The sequence below is a fragment of the Osmerus eperlanus genome, chromosome 23 (assembly GCF_963692335.1).
Source record: "Osmerus eperlanus chromosome 23, fOsmEpe2.1, whole genome shotgun sequence".
Classification (NCBI taxonomy): Eukaryota; Metazoa; Chordata; class Actinopteri; order Osmeriformes; family Osmeridae; genus Osmerus; species Osmerus eperlanus.
Genome location: NC_085040.1, coordinates 6,743,760 through 6,761,743, shown reverse-complemented (window position 1 = coordinate 6,761,743; position 17,984 = coordinate 6,743,760). Strand labels below are relative to the sequence as shown.

Here is a 17,984-nt window from a genome sequence, read left to right as displayed (position 1 = left end):
ATATATATATATCTCTGTCTTTAAAGCTGCACAATTTCTCTGAAAACAAATCCCAGCATACCCGTGAGTAGTCATTACTTGATAAACAGTCGGCGAGGAGCATGATTTAGCATGACCACATCCGCCCACTCAAATCTATCCGCTCTGCATGGACCCCTTTCAAAATGGCTGCCTTTCCTTCATGCGTGTTCGGTGACTCCTCGCGTGGCGGAGTCGTCGACAGATCCACTCACCGTCACGGGGGGGGGGGGGCGGCAAACCTGTTTCCATTCCTCCTCTCAACGGCGAAAAACGGTCGCTCGTTAGTTCTTAGTAACCGTCCTGTTCGATCGAGGGGGTTCAGCCGTCGATACAGCGTCCCAGCTCGTCCTGCTTTGGCATGCCGGGGGCCACGGTGGGTCTTAAGAGAGTGTCTGGCAGGATTCATGGGTGGGATTAAAAGCTTGGCCGCCTTGAGCTCTTCTGTCTCCTCCATGTCGATACGTCTCTCGGGGCCGCGCTCGCCGCAACTTTGGGTGGAGCGGAAAGTAATTTACTGAGCCTGAAGGTCTCGATTTGCTGGCTGAGACGTACTTATTCCCAAGGTGGGAGGAGATAGCGTTGGGAATATCGAAACCGGATCTGAGGGCCTTATGAGAACGGATGTTCTTTCGCAAACACTCACTTGTAATGAAACTGACATATTGATAGAGAGTCATCTCTCTGTGTAGATGTCTGAGTCATGGTTCTGTGCTTCCAAAATGGCAGTTGCTTGACTTTTTTGTTAGTAGTGTGAGAAAAGTAATAAACAGGCCGATAGTGAGGTGAACAGGGGAGGTACATAGGTAGACATGTGTTTTTCTCCCCCCCCCCACCTCCCCTCCTCCTCTCTCACTCTCCAATTCTCTCCCTTTCTGTCTCCCCCCATTTACCTCTCTCCATCTCTCTCTCTGTCCCTCCGTGTTAGCAGAGGTGACCGAGTGCATCGCCCCATGTGGCAGACACTGTTGAATTTCTCAAGCAAGGCCGAGACGTCTGATTGTCTCGTAATTCCGACGTGTCTCCCAAGACAGGGCCCAGCGAGGAGAGCGGGGTGGAGGTGGGGAGGATCACATCTCCGAAAGCACAGTGGGCTGACCGTTTCTGCGTGTTCCTCCTGTGCTCGTATCAGCTGATCCCACCGCAGGCCTTCGGAGGTAAGGGCGTGATTACTCTTTAGATTTTCAAACAAGCTCAAAACTAGCGCGCCACGGCACCACTCGGTACAAGCCCAGAACTGGTCCTGTTGGTACACAGTGCCACGACTAGCTTCTTGGGACGCTGTTTAGTATTCTGACCTTGTACCTAATCAGAACCCACCAGATGTTGTTCCTGCCGTGAGTCAACAGCGTTGTAAACAACAATATGGGGAAACAGTGGACAGCGTCAGTTCCGCTGTCATCCCAAGGTGACATGAAGGGAAATCTGATTGAGTGGCGACAGAGTCGTCGGTAAACTATTTCTTCCCCTCCCACACTTTACCTCATTCCCTCCGGCTCCCCTCGCGCAACGTTGTGCTTCCTCTCTTTCCTAACTCATACTCCCCTCTATTCTACCTGTTTTTCTTGGAACGAAATCTCCTTCTCCCCCTTCCCTTTCTCTCTCCCTCCTTGGTCTCTCCTGTCCCTGTCTCCCTGTACACTCTCCGCTTCTCTCTCAACCCCCTTCTCCACCTTCCCGAGTCGTCGTAACAACAGCAGCAGCACAGCGCCAGCGCGGCGGCAAAGACCAAACAGCGAGACAAGGATGCTATTCCGGGTGGCGAGCAAGATGTCGGCGCACACCTCGTCACGAGTCATCCAGTTGTGCCGGGCCACGGTCCATTGACAGAGGCTCCTGAGATGGAATGAAAGGCTCATCAATATGAATGCCATCCAGCGAGATAGTTGGAGCTCCCCCGCTGAGCGATATTGACACGCTCTCAGTCAGAGAGCAACCTGCCGTAATTAGCTTTTGCAAGCAAGTGCGGGCGTCGGGAGGAGAGACGCCACTCGAGACCACCGGAACCTTCCTTTGAGTGAGAGAGATTGCCGAGTTGGAGTTCGTACGAGAACACAGGGCGGGCCGCCCGCAAGCGAACACGCCTGTTTTGTGGCGAGTACTTCTAGAAGTGTGTTTTGTGGGAGGCTGATGATAAAATGCAGGAAAAACAAGATTAACTACTCTTTTGGTTGACCTTAGGAGAGCAGCAAAGCCTTACCTTTCTTTTGATGATTAGAAAATGAGAACAGTTATTAACAACAAATTATATTATGTTAACGATGCACAAGTTAATCAGGTTCAACCGAGTCCTTGGTAACCTTGGGGCAGAATCGGGAGACACTCCAAAAGGTTAGGAGCAGGATGTGAAAAGGTCATCATTGTTTATATGGATCCAAATTAAGAAATGATCCGTAACCTCTCCCCTTAAAACAAATCAATTCCAACCTGCTTTAATCTCGTAACGATGAGGAACATGGTTTCATTTCATTCGCTCAGTCAACAGATACATCTCCGGTAGAGTGAGGACTGTGCACTCACTTTCCAGCGCTGTCTACATGCAGAGATTTCCACAAAGCACAAGATGAACAGGAAATGCAATCCTGGGGCCTGTATTAGCATTTTGAGTATTTCAGTAAGGCTTTCTATATGTTTGGAGTTCAGGGGTACAAACTCATCGAATATTCAATCCCACGCTCTCGCTCTATCAAAGTGAATTATGCAATTGAGGTATGAAACATTGATCAGAGATGGTGTCATCAGTTTTCAAGTTTAAAGATTGATACTTGGCCAGTTTCATGCAAATCAAACGCATGGACTGTTTGAGAAGACCGAGATCTAAAACGACTAACTGCGGCCTTTCCAACCACGTCAGAGTTCAAAACTGCGACGTCTGCTGGGAAAAAACAACTGGAAACGTAACCCGCTTCAAACAGCCCTGTGAGGGAGACGGCTTGTAAGAGACGTGGCGTTAAATGAACGTCTGCTGCCTTGGAGCTGTAAAAGCAATCACTGCCCTGCACTGTAACCCCCCCTCCTCCCTCCTCCCTCGCGATACAAAACTGGTCTGGAAAGTGTTACACAGGGGTGGGGTGGGGGGGGGGGTAATACAAGTCCTTGGGGAGGTACACTGCATGCTTGAGAAAGAGTGAGAGAGAGAGACAGAGAGAGAAGGAGGGAGAGAAAGAGTGGTTTGGGAAGGAGAGAGCCCCGTCTTGCGCCCTGTCTTCGACCGGGCCCGTAGACCAGCAGGCGGGGCTAGGAAGCAGGTGGCGTAGCAGTCGATCTCTCTCTGGCTGCCCCCCCTACCACGCCCAGCCCCCGATCCCCACCCCATCTCCACCCCCGATTGCCTCGCCCACAAGTCCTGGCCAGTGGCCACCCATTCATGACTGGATTAAGCCCCACCAGAGGGTCGTGCTGGGGTCGGGATTGAGGATTCGAGCATGAGTGGTCGAGCAGGGGGGGGATCAATCACATGGAAAGAGAAAAAGATTATGTGGCGGGGGGGGAGGAACTGGGAAAGAGGTATGAATTCAAGAGGACAAAAGAAACATTTCTGCCAAAAGATAAAGACAGAGAGAAAAACTATTATTAAGAAAGAGAGGGGGGGAGTACAAACGGAGACAGACAAAGAGAGCGAGAGAAAGAGAGAGAGAGAGAGAGAGAGAGAGAGAGAGAGAGAGAGAGAGAGAGAGAGAGAGAGAGAGAGAGAGAGAGAGAGAACGAGACAGAGAGAGCTAAAGAGAGAGACAAACAGAGAAACAGAGGGGGATTGAGAGAGGTAGAGATTCTCATAACTGTTGAGCTCGAACTGGAGTCCGTCCCAGTCCAACAGCTTGAGTCACCGTTTGACTGGGACGGGGGCCTCCACATTGGGCCTGCACTCCGACAAGATGAGCCCACTCTCAAGGGCTCAGCCAGATAACACACACACACAAACACACACTCCACACAGGGTCACAGCTGTAGTATGCTGAGAGAGAAATGGAGAAGTGTGGAATCATCGAGAGGAACTGGCACAAACAGAGCGTACGCTCGCAAAACAAACCCAAAATACCTCCATCACATAACAGTCCAACGTCCTGATTATGATGCTCGATGCAAATGAGGGAAAACCCATCAACAACATCAGCAGAAAGCGCAGTTTGTTGTTATGTGATAGACACAAGGCATACATAATGACTTAGGTGATCCAATTCCAAAACAAATTCATACTGGAGTTTAATTTGCGCTCACTGGCCTAACTAATGACCATAGAGGGGATTTAGAACATGATATATTATTCAGAAAATGAGCGTTGTGGCTTATCTCATGGTGAGCGGCGCTTTCAGTTCAAGCCAGAAGATGAAGTGGGAGAAAGCTAGCCCTATGATGAGGTCATTCCTTAGGAAATGAAAGAGGGAGGGGGGAGGAGTAGGTGGGGGGTCGACCTCCGACCGCCCCTCCTCCGTGTCGGCCTATGACTCTGAAAATGATGTATGGTAGGGGTACAATATGGTAAATACAAGACAGGGCTTTCATTACCAAGGTAATTTACACTGGGTTCAATCAACCGGCGAGGTGTAATGAAACGTGATGTCTCGTCTGACACCTGGGGGAATCCATGACTCACCCCTACGTTACCCATCCAGGTGAAACTCCCGACGTTCGACGTCAGATAAAGAATGAAACTCTGTATTCTGAAAATGCTCCCGCTGCATGCGAGTGAAAGGATGTGTATCAGGAGGGTGGGTGGTGGGGGGGGGGGGGGGGGGGTGTAAGAGTCTCAGGAGGGCTAGCAATCATTTGGAGATGAGACGTGAATCATCGGAGCATGGAAGTATGTTGTGTTTTTCATCTCGGAAGCAAGATGAATAGCCAGTGAAGTAACAAAAGGTCAAGGGAAGTTGTCCGCCCGCTCCTCCGAGCGGGAAATAAATAAAGAATATCGTACCAAGCGAATTACGTAAAATGAAATCGACATCAAATGACTGTATCCTCCCACCCACCAATTAAAATGAGAGAGACAGAGAGGGAAGGAGTACTGCAAACAACAGAGGGAATTATGGGAGTGTAGGGGGGGGCTCACCCAGTGGGCTGTTGCAGCACCTGCTCTTGTCTGAATTAGCTCTTTCTTTACTGTTTTGACTCAAGTGAAACCCGCCTTACCCTCTCGCCCCCCACCCTCGCCCCCACGCTGACAAATGGACTGTGAAGTCCTCTCGCCATTTACTTTCATTAGCGCCAATGTTTAGCTAGCGATGGCGGCGCAAGCTATTAATCTGACAAAGTATCACTTCGGACCTCAGAGTCAAGGTTTCCTGGGGATAACGTACCGGGGCGAGGAAGAATGACATCTCCAACTTTTCTCCCCCCGTTCGACCTGTGGGGCTATAACCGAACCCCACGGGTCATACAAAGCAACTGAAAATGGCTGCTGAAACAGGTCTCTCAACCGATGGGGCTACCTCAATTCACCATCTCTTGTTTCTGTCTATCCCTCGAGACATATCAATCCGCTCCGCATGGGGGAACGACCCCAAAAAATACTTTCTCCACCGCCGGCTTCGGCCTCCTTTCCCCTTAATAAGCACAGACTGTGGTCTGGTCCCAGACCTGGACTTGGCCGTGGGCTGAAAGGTTAGGCTGCCAGCCTGAAATTTACTGCACCTAATTGGCCAAATGGAAATGCGGCGGGATCTTATCAAGCTGGGTTGAGGGGTGGGAGGCAAGAGGCAGGCATGGACGGCTGAGAAATGAGAGAGCTTAATGAATGTCTGATGATGTCATCCATTGAATGGGAGGGAGGGGAAGAATACTGTAGAATTAGAGGGGGACGGGGGAGGGGGGAAATCTCTCTCAATTTAAAAAGGAGGCATTATGGGAAAAAGGGATGTAGGGCTGTTGAAAGCAAACAATCACAGATGGGACTGGGGTTTACATTCCTAAATTAATAATAGAACTCTGGATTGCATTTATTGCTTTGCATGTTCCGGTGAATTCTGAAGGGAAGATTTAGAACTCTCTGCAAGGTTTTCTTTCTTTTTTTTTCTCTCTCCGTTTCATTATTATTTTATCCCTTCACATATATCACTCTGTATTCTCAGGAATGCGGCCCAGTTTCGGTTTCATAAGGCCGGCATTTGTCTTTGGATTAACAACATGCCACTAGCTCACGCTGCGAATACTCACGCTCGCCGACAGGTGCTAAACACGACTAAGGTTATCAGTAGTGAACTAGCCTGAATAATAGGTATTATGGCCTTCGTACCCACACCAAAACCAAGAAGGATTCATGGGACGGATAAAAATGGCCTCCGTGAGGATCTGCTCTGACCTGTAAACACACCACAAAAAAGACACGCACACATACCTTACACAGCAAACAACGCCTTTAAGCGTCAATACACATGCACAACACACAGTCAGCATATGAAGGCCTTGCGCATTCCCTTCCGAATGGCTCCACATCAAATCCCCAGGGTACGTGGGGGCGAGAAGCTGACAGAAGCACACCTCATATGCAGGATATTTGTGATTCCGATCTTAAACCCCATGCATAAATTCGCCAGGCGTCTCTTTGTTTGAGGAGTTAAAATGCTAATGCCAGTCTTGACTTTAAACAAGGAACGTACCAGAGGGAGGGCTTTAAGGGTCATGCATGGCCAATGATGGTGCCATCGGCTCATCCGCCTGCCTTCGTCGGCTCTCCATTCATAGCGGTGGGTGGCTGGTTGCTTCCTGTTCTAAACCCTTTCCATAATCTGACTGAGTGCTTGGCTGAGACATAATATACAGCAGTGCTTTCGATTTCGATTTATATGTATTTGAAATATCCAAACAACGCCTTTGGCTAATCCTGTTCGGCGTGAGAGCGGAATACAATGATGCATATATCAAAGCCAGGAGGAGGGGGTTAAGCAGGAATGAAGTCTTATTCCAGATTGTTTACCCGTTAGGATCGAAGATACCTAAAAGATAAACTAGTTTCAAGGGAGCGAATCTGCAAATGTTCTTGACGGATGGGAAAAGCTCTCTTCAAAACGTAAAATACACAGTGTGGTTGTAAAGCCAAAATAGCTTTTAAGTTGCCGACTTCAGATCCGTCTAATTGATGTCGGAGAGAGAAATATCCTGCCTACGCTTGTGAAATTGGAGTTATACACTTCCTTCATACATTCTGCCCCATATCAGCGGGCTTCATCAAACGGCTGAACTTTAATTGCAATTCCTCCAACTTTCATGAGCTAAAAAGAAAGAAAAAAGAGGGGAAGAAAAGATGAGAGATACGAGGAAGCACAGGAGGAGGAGAGAAGCAGGGGGATAAGGACAGGGTGATGGGATATTAGGCAGATGGCTTTTTGTCGTTTTGTTTGTGCCCTTTTGAACTAGCAGTCTTATCGGGGGTAACTGGGGACAGCAAGCTCACAGTGCGTGCAGGAATTTCCAATTTACTTGGACTTAAAAGGATATGATCTTAGTGTGTGCCCAGCGGTACAAGGTCTTCTTTCTACTTAGCAATGTCCCGAAGTGAGTCCGTATGCCGTTACATCTCCTCTAGTTGAGAATCTGCTGCTTCAAGATTTACATACACGCACACAGATAGATTATATTTCCTCTATGGTGATTTTTTTCTAAACAAAGTTGAAATTCACATAGAAGTGTGATGTATTCCAACATATGCGATCTGGGAATGAGTGCTGCCAAAAAGAACAGGGAAGAATTCCAAGTTGACAGCATATCAGATTTGTTTACAAGTGAGTAAGACATTTGGTTGAGGTTAATATATCAACTGGAAGTCTGGCCTTTGCCGTCTGTTTAATGTATGTTCGTGGTGCGGCATTCCAGTCCACTCTGTTGAGAATGGATTTGGGTAAAGAGAGATTAGCTGAATAGTTTATACGTGATGTATTGTAATACGTAGACCATCACATTCTTGGTAAATCCAAAAGCAGGTCATAGGCCGAGGATGATGAAATCTTGATGGGCTGACGAGATGAACGTCAGGGGAGGGGAAGTCCCCTGATCACCTCACATCCTTCTCTCTCCACCAAGAACATTTGTTTGTTTTGTTGTGAATAATTTTTGTGTCAAACCAACTGGCAATGTGATAAAGTGGATGATTCTCTGACTGTCGCCCCCCCACCCCATTCAATTTCAATTGTCCAATGAATGTACTCTTCACAAACATGTTCAAGTTCAACCCCCTCCACACACACAGACACCATTCCTGCTGCCTGGGTGAGTATACTAAATCACAAGCAATGGGACGTGCAACACTAAGACTGCAGAGGGTCTCACACCCAAGCACACACATTTGGAAGCGAGCCCTTTCACCGCCGAGAGCGTAGCCCTCTCACCTGAGGGGCCGGCCGCACGTCTGATGAGAGAAAAAGAGCCAGTGGTCGAAATCAGGCTCAGACATCCAATCAAGAGCAGCAAGGTTCCTCGACTGATAGTGAGGGACGAGGGAGATGGATGAAAACGGTAGGGAGGAGAGGCGAGAGAGGGACAGAGGAATAGGGAGGCAGGGGGGGGGGGGGGGTGGGCGCCTTCCTGTTTGACCCTACCTCTCATCCAGGGGTCATACACAGGCCTGACACAATGCTATCAGCCTTCCCTTAAGGTGCGCAGCGAGGTCCGCAGAGATGCCGGGTGATATATGGCTTTGATATCGCCAGTAATTACGGGGCCGCGAGGCCGAGAAGCCGTGGGGAAAGATAGAGGGTGCAAAACAGGGGGGAGGGGGGGGGGGCTGATGAGAAAACGGATTGTACAGCTACATTTGTCTTTTCTCTCTTTTTTTGGGGGGGGAAGGAGGTTGCTGTGGGGCTGTTTCTCCTGACATGCTGGAACCGCTAAGGATGTGTGTGTGTGTGTGTGCGTGGGGGGAGTGTTAGATATGACTGTTCTGGATGCTGTGCTGCGGGCTGTGGCACTTGAGAAAAATACCCATGCTTTGAAGGGTTTATTGTAGAGAGAATTCACCGGGCCCCAAACAATAAAAGCTCCAACCGATATTTAACATGGAGATTCGCGGTAGCATTGGGCTGAGTGGGTGAAACGTCCTCAGATTACAGCTAATTTGTCCCCGATAGCTCTTGCTCAAAATGGAACGCCATTGTCCACCTTCCTCTCCCAACCTAGCTTCCCCCCTACTGGAGGCAGTCGGAGCAGCTGTGAGCCAGAATGGCCGCCACCTCCACCTCGGCGCAGAGGAATCAGTAATGACTCAAAGCCATTCATCCTGTCAGCGGCTTGGTGGGAGACAGCCTTCATTTTGAGATGCATGACAGCACTCGCCGGCCTCGGCACTGCACTATCACTCAGGCTCCCGCCATTAGACCTCACTTAAAAGGCTGTAATGGAACCAAACACCTTGCTGGAGGAGCAGAATGCTCACCTACAGTCTCGGTAGCCCTTCTCCGCCAGGCGTTTCAATTACATTCTTTGAGTATCAATGGTTCGCTTTAAATAGCAAGGGCCGAAGGGGGATGAGGGGGCAGATTTGTCGCGCAGGCTAAATGTGTATTGACAGATAGCCGGGCCGGTGACACGGACTGTGTTTTTGCGCGTGATGGACGCTCGCCCGCGGCGCGGCGGCCCGAGCCTGCGGCGAGCACCGTCCTTCAGCAGGGAGTGAATGATAACTGAACTGTGGCACCAGTCACTACGACTTAACCTGTGCCAGCTGGAGAGACAGGTGGCACACAGCCCCCAGCCCCCCCCCCCCCCCCCCCCCCCAAAAAAAAAAAGGACAAGAATCCCAGGAGGAACGTCATGAATGAGGGGGAGGAAGATGGAGAGAGGGCAGGAGGGATCTCAGCCAGGTAGAAGTATCTGGTACTGGAGCAGAGTGTGCCCCTGGTCCATGTGTCACTGCCATATCCATTTAGGGGAAGTGCTCTGACAAGCAAACCTTCAAGCACAGACACAACTAGTTGTACACAGCCATCTTTTTGGCAGAAATATAAAGCAGTTTTTTGGCAGGTTAAGACACTCAGTGACAAATCATAGGCGCAAAAGCTGACAATTCAACAGTTTGGCTGATATTCTATATATTTATCTATGGATTCTTGTCTTCTTTTTTTTGGCCCGCGCTACAATACGTCTAAACACTATGCTAGATGCTTGTTATGTAATACCTTGCTAATCTAATCCGACCCGGTAAATTGTAATCTTGGGAAAAAAATAGATGAGCAAAGGAATGTGGGATTGCTCATAAGTATGTCAAAGATGCCATCGAGTTATTATTCCTGTGGTGTATTTTTGTCACATTATCCAGTGATTATTTTATAATTTTTACCAGCAGTCTCTGTCTGTACTGCTTTTCATTTAGCATCAACCTCAGCATTATACGCCATCTTTGAAGACACTTCTTTCTCCTTTTTTGTTTGTTTTTGTCTTCTTTTTTTTCAAATGAGCTTAGCCACCGGGTTCCTAGCAACAGCTGTGCCAGCTTGGTGAGGCCGGGGGCGAGGTTTGTCGCACTCTCACCAGACTAACCAGGACATGCAGCTTTCACATGCTTATGTATAAATGCTGCATACAGGGACCCCCTTCTCACCACACTTCAGGGCCCCCTTGCCACCCACACCCTCCTTCCCCATGCCAACTCCCCCCCCCCTCCCTCAGAGACACAAAGAGAGTGTGTTCTGAATAGGCCTTAGCTGCCTTGTAGCATTGTGAGTCACCCCTGCTAGCCCTGTGACGCTAAAGAGAGCGACGGCGTGGTTTTGTGTGAGTGCCCGTGCTGCTAATGTGGTTTCCTCTGGTTCGATTCATGGCGGCTGTTCACGGGGTGGGCGGTGCCAGAACAAGGGAACTGTAGGGAGGATCAATTATCCAACAATGTTGAGAAAAAACGTTGTTTGCTTCCCTGCTTCTCACCCCACCGCGTATCTCATCTGCGTCGTTGTCACGCCGACAGTGAAGAGGATGCTGTTAGATAACGTGCCAGACAACATTAGCATTCTCACGGAGGTAGAACGTGGAACAGAGGTTTGGAGAACGCAACGCCTGCATAGATGCTGAATAGCAATTTAGATAAAGCTTATCTTGAAGGAGTTCTTCCAGCCCACTCATGGCCGCTTGATCTAGAGGCATGAAACAAACATTAACAAACAAGACATTTATAGAGCTGGTAAAGTGCTTCTTGTGAACATTGCTTTTGTTTTGTTTTTGCAATAATATATAACTTTTTCCTGCTCTTAAGTACATAGTGAATTCAGAGCTAGATATGAGCTGGGTATATGTACTTAACATGAGTCATCAAATTGTGTACATGCTCATAAATCTGTGACATAGCGTTGTGCACTCTCTGTCTGCACTGACAAATAGAGGTCCATTTCCTGCTTTCTGCACAATGTAGATCATAACTCTAGGCAAAGCACTGCTATCTGGCAGGAGAGCTCACCCTGGGAATATTTATTTAGACAAATAAGAGATAATGTATTCAAATCATCTCAAATGAACATTGATTTCCATCACGGCAAATTTACGGCTACTTTCAATTTACAGCCAAGAGACCAAGATGATTTGCCTGAGAGAATGTTCCAGACTCATTGGAATTCCTGACCTATTCAGGCCAAACCACTGGAAATGCTTCTGGGCAAGACTATAACACGATGCCCAAAGCGTGAGTGATAATGGTTTCTTTAAACAACAAGTACCATCGCAAAATATGCCCTCCTCGCGCCGATCTCCAAACTACAACTCAACAGCGAAACACCTTCTCCTCAAAATCTCACTGAAATCTGACATGCCAGAGACATTGCACACACTGGATTATAAAGTGGGGTTTCTGAGTGCACATTCGCAAGTATGAACGTTTTTTCATCATGCCTCAGAAAAATGGAAATCGATGTGAGAGGTGTCGGTAATATAAGTGGGGGGAGGATTATGATACAAACACCAGTGTCTCATGAGAGGGTAGCAATCAATTCCATCTCCAACTTGATTAAATCCAGACATTGTACTGCAACCTGACAACAGCCCATTTGATTTTAACCCTCAACATGCCAAGTTAGGACACATTCAGTATCTGGTCCCACCGATTAATAGAAAGACACAACAAAGGCCAGGCACTGAGGTAAAGATGGTCGACAGTTGAAACTTGAGTGACTTTCTAATACATAAATATTTTTGAATAACATGTTAAAAGGGGTTTTCCATCACAGGCCATTCTCCCTTTCATGAAGATTGTCACGTGCAAAAAAAATTGAATAAAAAAAAAAAGTTCATACACTCAACTTACGATTCGAAAGAGACCAAACTGTCCCTCCTTGAATGAAGGAAGTCAAACTGACACCTCGAAATGTCAGTTGTTTGGAAGTGTCTGGCGTCAAGAATACCTTTGGGACATGATCTTGTATGCATCGGGCAGGTAGCAGCGCGTGTTCTCCATCTGGGCCGGGTCGGCGTCGCAGATCTTGTCGTCGGTGCGGCCGTAGTTGGCGCTCTCGATCATGATGACGTCGGTGCCCGGGCAGCGCAGCTCGATGGGGTAGCTTTCGCACGACAGCTCCCTCCTCACCACCGCCATGGGGATGGGCGCTCGACTGAACGCTGCAGGTTACAGAGGGAGAGAGAGGAGAGAGAGAGGAGAGAGAGAGAGAGAGGAAACAAAGAGAGGAGACAAAGAGAGGAGACAAAGAGAGAGAGAGAGAGAGAGAGAGAGAGAGAGAGAGAGAGAGAGAGAGAGAGAGAGAGAGAGAGAGAGAGAGAGAGAGAGAGAGGGAGGGAGAAAGAGAGAGAAAGAAAGAGAGAATTATGTCACAGGAAACAATGATAGAAAGCAACTTGACAAACAAACATCATCTTGCCGTGCAAACAGCCTGAGGGACCAACTTTGTGATGAAAAAATTGAATACCAATTAAATTTTTGATCGAAATATTCCCCACCGAGCATTCAACGAACGTGGACAAAGAGGGTGAGTGAAGTCAAAGGTCACACATGGAAAATTCTAGAATGCGAGGGGTTACTATGGTCAAGAGAATGTGGGAGGAGGTGAGAGCTCGGGATGTTTCCACTGGGCGGCAAAACGCTTGGTCCAGGCAGACCAAGCGTGTTGAACGAAAAAGCAGTGAGACGGGTCAAAATAAAATAAAAAGGAGTACGTCTAGAAGATTGCGTTGCTGCTCGTGTTATACGTGATGACCAGCCTTGTTGGGGAAAGCAGAAGTGATCACAGGAGTTCAAGAAGCATCCCACATGACACGTTCCCTTACCAACCCAACATCACAGGACCGCGAAGCTGCATAGAACCAATAAAACACCCATCGGTGCTGGCCTGGCTGCAGAGGGGGTCGAAAGGTTGCCCTCAACTCCGAAACTGGTGTGCTTTGTCTAGACGTCCACTGTTTACTTTTCGACCAGCCAAATAGTAAGAGGCCTGGGGAGACAGGAAGCTGGTCTAGAAGTTTCTGCTTTCCCTCTCTCTCCGACCTGGAAGAGGGTGTGTGGGTGCGTGTGGGTGAGTGGGTGGGTGGTTGTGTGCATGTATGAGTGTGTGTGTGTGTGTGTGTGTGTGTGTGTGTGTGTGTGTGTGTGTGTGCGCATGAGCTAAGGGGAGTTCTCAAGGGGGTTAGGTGTTTACAGTGGGAATGAAAAACGAGTGGGAAATGTAAACGTTCGGCTGAGTGACCGCGGGGGGACCGTGACAGTTATGGATTTTCATAAACACCCCTTAACAGAAGTGTATGTGTTGCACAGCCAACACTGGACAATATGTGCAGCACGCATTTATTATGCCGGCTGGATAGACAGCCGTGTGTGTGGGAGTATACTTGTCTACACAGCCCATGTGCCCGTAAACCGTTCTGAAGCGTTTTGCCTTTCGGAATACTCTCAGCTCATTTCCCCACAATCCCGGTCATTAGGATCGTTCTAGAAGTTGTCAGGGGAACCGCCTAAAAAAAGACGAGATCCACTCGTCCGTGACCCCCCCAAAAAATCTGCTCAATATTGTGTCGTTTCATTTAGTCTCATAAATCATTCAGAGTCTGGAGTGTGGGCAGGCTAGCCCACGCCAGTGCAGGTACTTCAGTTTCTAGGGAGACGGCCATCGCTGTCAAACATCACAGACATTTGAATAATTACCTCCGGCTTAGCGGTGAAAGATATCAATTATCTCCCTCTTAATGGAAGGTTTACTCTCTATCTGAGAACTCCTGATCTGGATTGTATTCCAATTCGACTTTCAAATGGAGGAGGGAAGGAGAGAGGGGAAGACGACTCGACTGGCAGACGCGTGCTCGGACGATTCGGCTAGGAGAGACTCTGTTGTGATTTCGGAAGTAGCCACGCGTTCGCCTGGCAGTTGAGAGAGGAGGTGGAGGTTGTCTGTGGTTTGTGTCTGTTGTAGTCGGAAGAGAAGTGTCTAAATGCGTCTGCAACAGGTCTGCAATGAATACGGTTCATCGATGAGAGGGCTGAATTGCTTTGATCAAATCAAATCAAATCAAATGTATTTGTATAGCCCTTTTTACACGCAAGCATGTCACAGAGGGCTTCACATACAACAAAAAAAAGCAACACCACATCGTTTCACATGGAGAGGGTCTGTGTTAAAGTGTCGACTAAAGCAATGATCTAACTCAACAGCCTCCTACGCCTGTGCAAGAAACCCGAACAAAAATCCAACTCATTTAACACATCAAGTCCGCTCGAAAACACATTAGGGCAAACAGAAATAGAACCATCAAACCTATTCGACGAGAGCACGGCCCGCAATCCACTAATGTAAGCAAGTAACCGAATGCCCTATATGTTTTAAATTACCGGCCCAGTCAACAACTCTATTGTAATTACATTTGTGGCCGGAGGTGGTGATTGATAGGGCTCCGATTGCCTGCCTACCAGGGCCAGCATCCTGCCTGTGTGCCGGTGTGGCCGTATCGCTGTCTCGGGGCGTGTTCCAATTCGAAATGTCGCCCCCTCCTCCGCGCCCTTGTCAACTGTACAGGTCACTTCCCAGATCTGATAGGATAGTTACTTGAGGGAGTATTAAAGTGGCATGGAGAAGTAGCTGTCACAAAGGCATATCCAGTCACCGCACGCTTGTCAAAGGGTGTAAGTGAGTAGAGGGGAAAGGGAGAAGGGTAGCTTTCTGGAACGTAACGAGTCCACATACCTCTGGGAATATCATAATGGAGTCTTGGTCCAAGTTGTTCCGTATAGCTCATCTAGCAGTTGCACAGCACTTACTTTGCCTCTCCTCCTCCTACACTTCGGAGACTGTATTCCAACGTAACGCTACTTCTCTCTCTATCTCCCCTTGTTAGATCGTCCCTGGATAAGACCTTTGACAAGCACTGTGCTGAATGGGCAGAATGCGTCAAGTTTCGAGAAAGAGAGAGAAAGATAGCAACTTCACTTGTTGGAACTTGAGGGGTCAGCCCATTTTTTCTGTTCGTCTGTCTGTTCTGGCCCTTCAAAGGCTCACTGTGTGAATTCTGCTGAGCCCAAGTCCCCCCCCCCCCACACACACACAGACAAATGACACAATTCCTCAAATTAATATTTAAAACAATGCAATTAGTCGCCAAAAAGGGCACGGCAAAAGGTCACTGAAAATAACAGTCCTTGGGAAATGTCGCTCTTTGCAGAGCCCTCAAATCATTCAAAGTGGGCCCCCGAAATTGAAAAGAAAAAGGAAAAAAAAGATGATGAGTTCTGATTGGGGACCTTGAACAGTGATTTCCTTAAGTAATGAGGGAAAATGTACTCCTCTTGAGGGGCTGAGATGCAGGGGTGGGGCAAGGGGCCCCCGGGGGTCACTGAGAACACACCCAGCCCCTTGGCCCTCCCTCCTTCTCCAATCACCGAGCGTTTCGTCTCAGACAATCCAAGCCAGCAATGACATTTAAAAGTCATCATTAATATCAAAACAGTGCCCATAGGGGCCACACCATTTCTGTTCATCTGCCAAGAAACAGAGGAAACGTGTCACATATAAGGATCAGGGTGTGTGTGTGTGTGTGTGTGTGTATTGACTGAAGACTTCGCCATTAGGGAGCTTGTTTGTCAAAACAGGATGCCCTCGGCAGGCTAAACAGACCTGCTTCAGAGAGGAGACTTGGGGTAGGAGAGAGGAAAGTTCCCCTTCCCCGACTAGATCCTCAGGCGGCTGAGAGGACGCTGGGATCCCTCCAGATAATTACGCTATCTCCAATTAGACCTATCATCGGATATATGTTGAGTACGACCCGTTGAGGGAAAATACATGGAGAAAAAAAACAGATAGGAGATACGATGTTTCATCCCGGGAGGCGGCTGGTTCCCGTCTGCAGTCTACACAAACTGAAACTGAGAGAGAGAGAGAAGGGCTGATTCAACTGATCAAACGTCTGTCTCCTTACGCCGTTTTCGGCTCAGCCCACCAAGCGGGCTGATTAATTAGTGCTTGAATCATGATGTCATTATTCGATTCCAGCATACGGGGGCCTGCCACACCCCCTTGGGGCCTCTGCGGAGGACGGATTTGTGGGAGGCAGCATCGCAACAGCCTACCGTTGATGAGAAGGACTGAGATTTGAGGAACAGGCCTCAGAATGTTATGAATATATTATTTCAACTAAAGCACAATCTACTGTCTATTTTTAAGAGAGAGAAAAAAAACTAACTTCTATTAAACTGTTCTCTTAAGTAAAAACTTTCACCGCAGGGATAACAATTGCAAAACATCCAGACAAAAACCTCTTCAAAATGCACAATTGATTGACATTCTTCCAATAAACCAATTCAGAAGTGTAGAAGGAAATTGAAAAGTAGTTTTCAATTCAAACACGCTTTCTAACAAGGCTGGAGGGCCTATTGCAATATCAATTGTCATCAGCAGTTAAAAGTTCAACTAAAGTGAGTCGCTGAATGCCCAAATGAATGAATTGCGACACTGTTTATGTGTGGAATCTGAACCATGTAAACCGATCCAACAAAAAGGAGATGACGGGTTATAATAATGCTACAGATAACAGGTGTGCCCCAGTGCCTGCTGGGATTGACAGGCCTCCGAGATCAGGCTAATGACTTCCTGAAGCCTTGACGAATCATGTGGCCGAGCTCAATCAGTGCCGGCCACTGTAATGGGTGGAATGAGGAGAGCGTCATCCCCACGCTGGCGTAAACAGCAATTTGTTTTCTCTCGCCTCCAACTGACACTCACTGAAACACGGTCTGGCAACACACCAAACCACTTGCTCGTGTGTGTGTGTGTGTGTGGGGGGGGGGGGGGTGGGGGGGTTGACAGATCGGGGATATGTGAACACATGTGGCCGCCCCACCTGTCAATCAAGCAGCCTGTCGTTGCCAGGGGGGGGGGGGGGGAATTGCCCCTGCAAATTAGCATGTGGTAGCTAAGTCATGACGCAAGTGTAGGAACCAACGTCAAACTGAATTTAAATTCAATCTCAACACACACTGCGGAGAGAGTAATTAGCTCATGTTTATAGCAGATGCGGTTAAGTGATTTCATTAAATGATGTAATAAAGTCAAGACTCATGCTAGTTTTAATGATCTAGCCAATCTTTTTCCAGAGGAACTATCAGAGAGTTACATTAGATATAGCCCACGGATGAATTTTGAAAGAATATACTTGCTAATTTGACCATAAGAAGCTGATTCAAGTTAGAAGAACACATATTGACAGACGACATCGTGAACAATAAGCAACATACCACCAAGCAATGGCCACTGGAACACCTCATCCCCTACAGATTCACACACATGTGAACATGTGAAGTGAATTAATTCGACTTCATCGAATTAATAACAACTCACCCAGTGTCCAGATGTTTGAGTTGATTGGATACTAGAGGGTGAAAGTTGCTTGTGAAGATCTGTGGGACCACTTTGCCGTACGTACTTGTTTTACGTCGACGCAGATTAAACCCCAAGTACCCTACGAGCAACCGAACCATGTCCGCTCCTTGGAAACTAGACTTGAATTTCATTCCAGTTGAACATTCTAAGCAGCTTCTGTTCACCTGATCCATATTGAAACTG

At 47.9% G+C, this 17,984-nt stretch overlaps 1 protein-coding gene across 1 annotated transcript in view; it reads right to left on the bottom strand.

Moving 5' to 3' along the window:
* The window catches only part of LOC134010125 (adhesion G protein-coupled receptor L3-like), a 166,214-nt gene that overhangs the window by 89,064 nt on the left and 59,166 nt on the right, over window positions 1-17,984 (bottom strand). Inside the window, exon 4 of the mRNA XM_062449992.1 lies at window positions 12,333-12,546. Coding sequence (XP_062305976.1) covers window positions 12,333-12,546 — 214 coding nt within the window. The remainder of the gene's footprint in view (window positions 1-12,332; window positions 12,547-17,984) is intronic.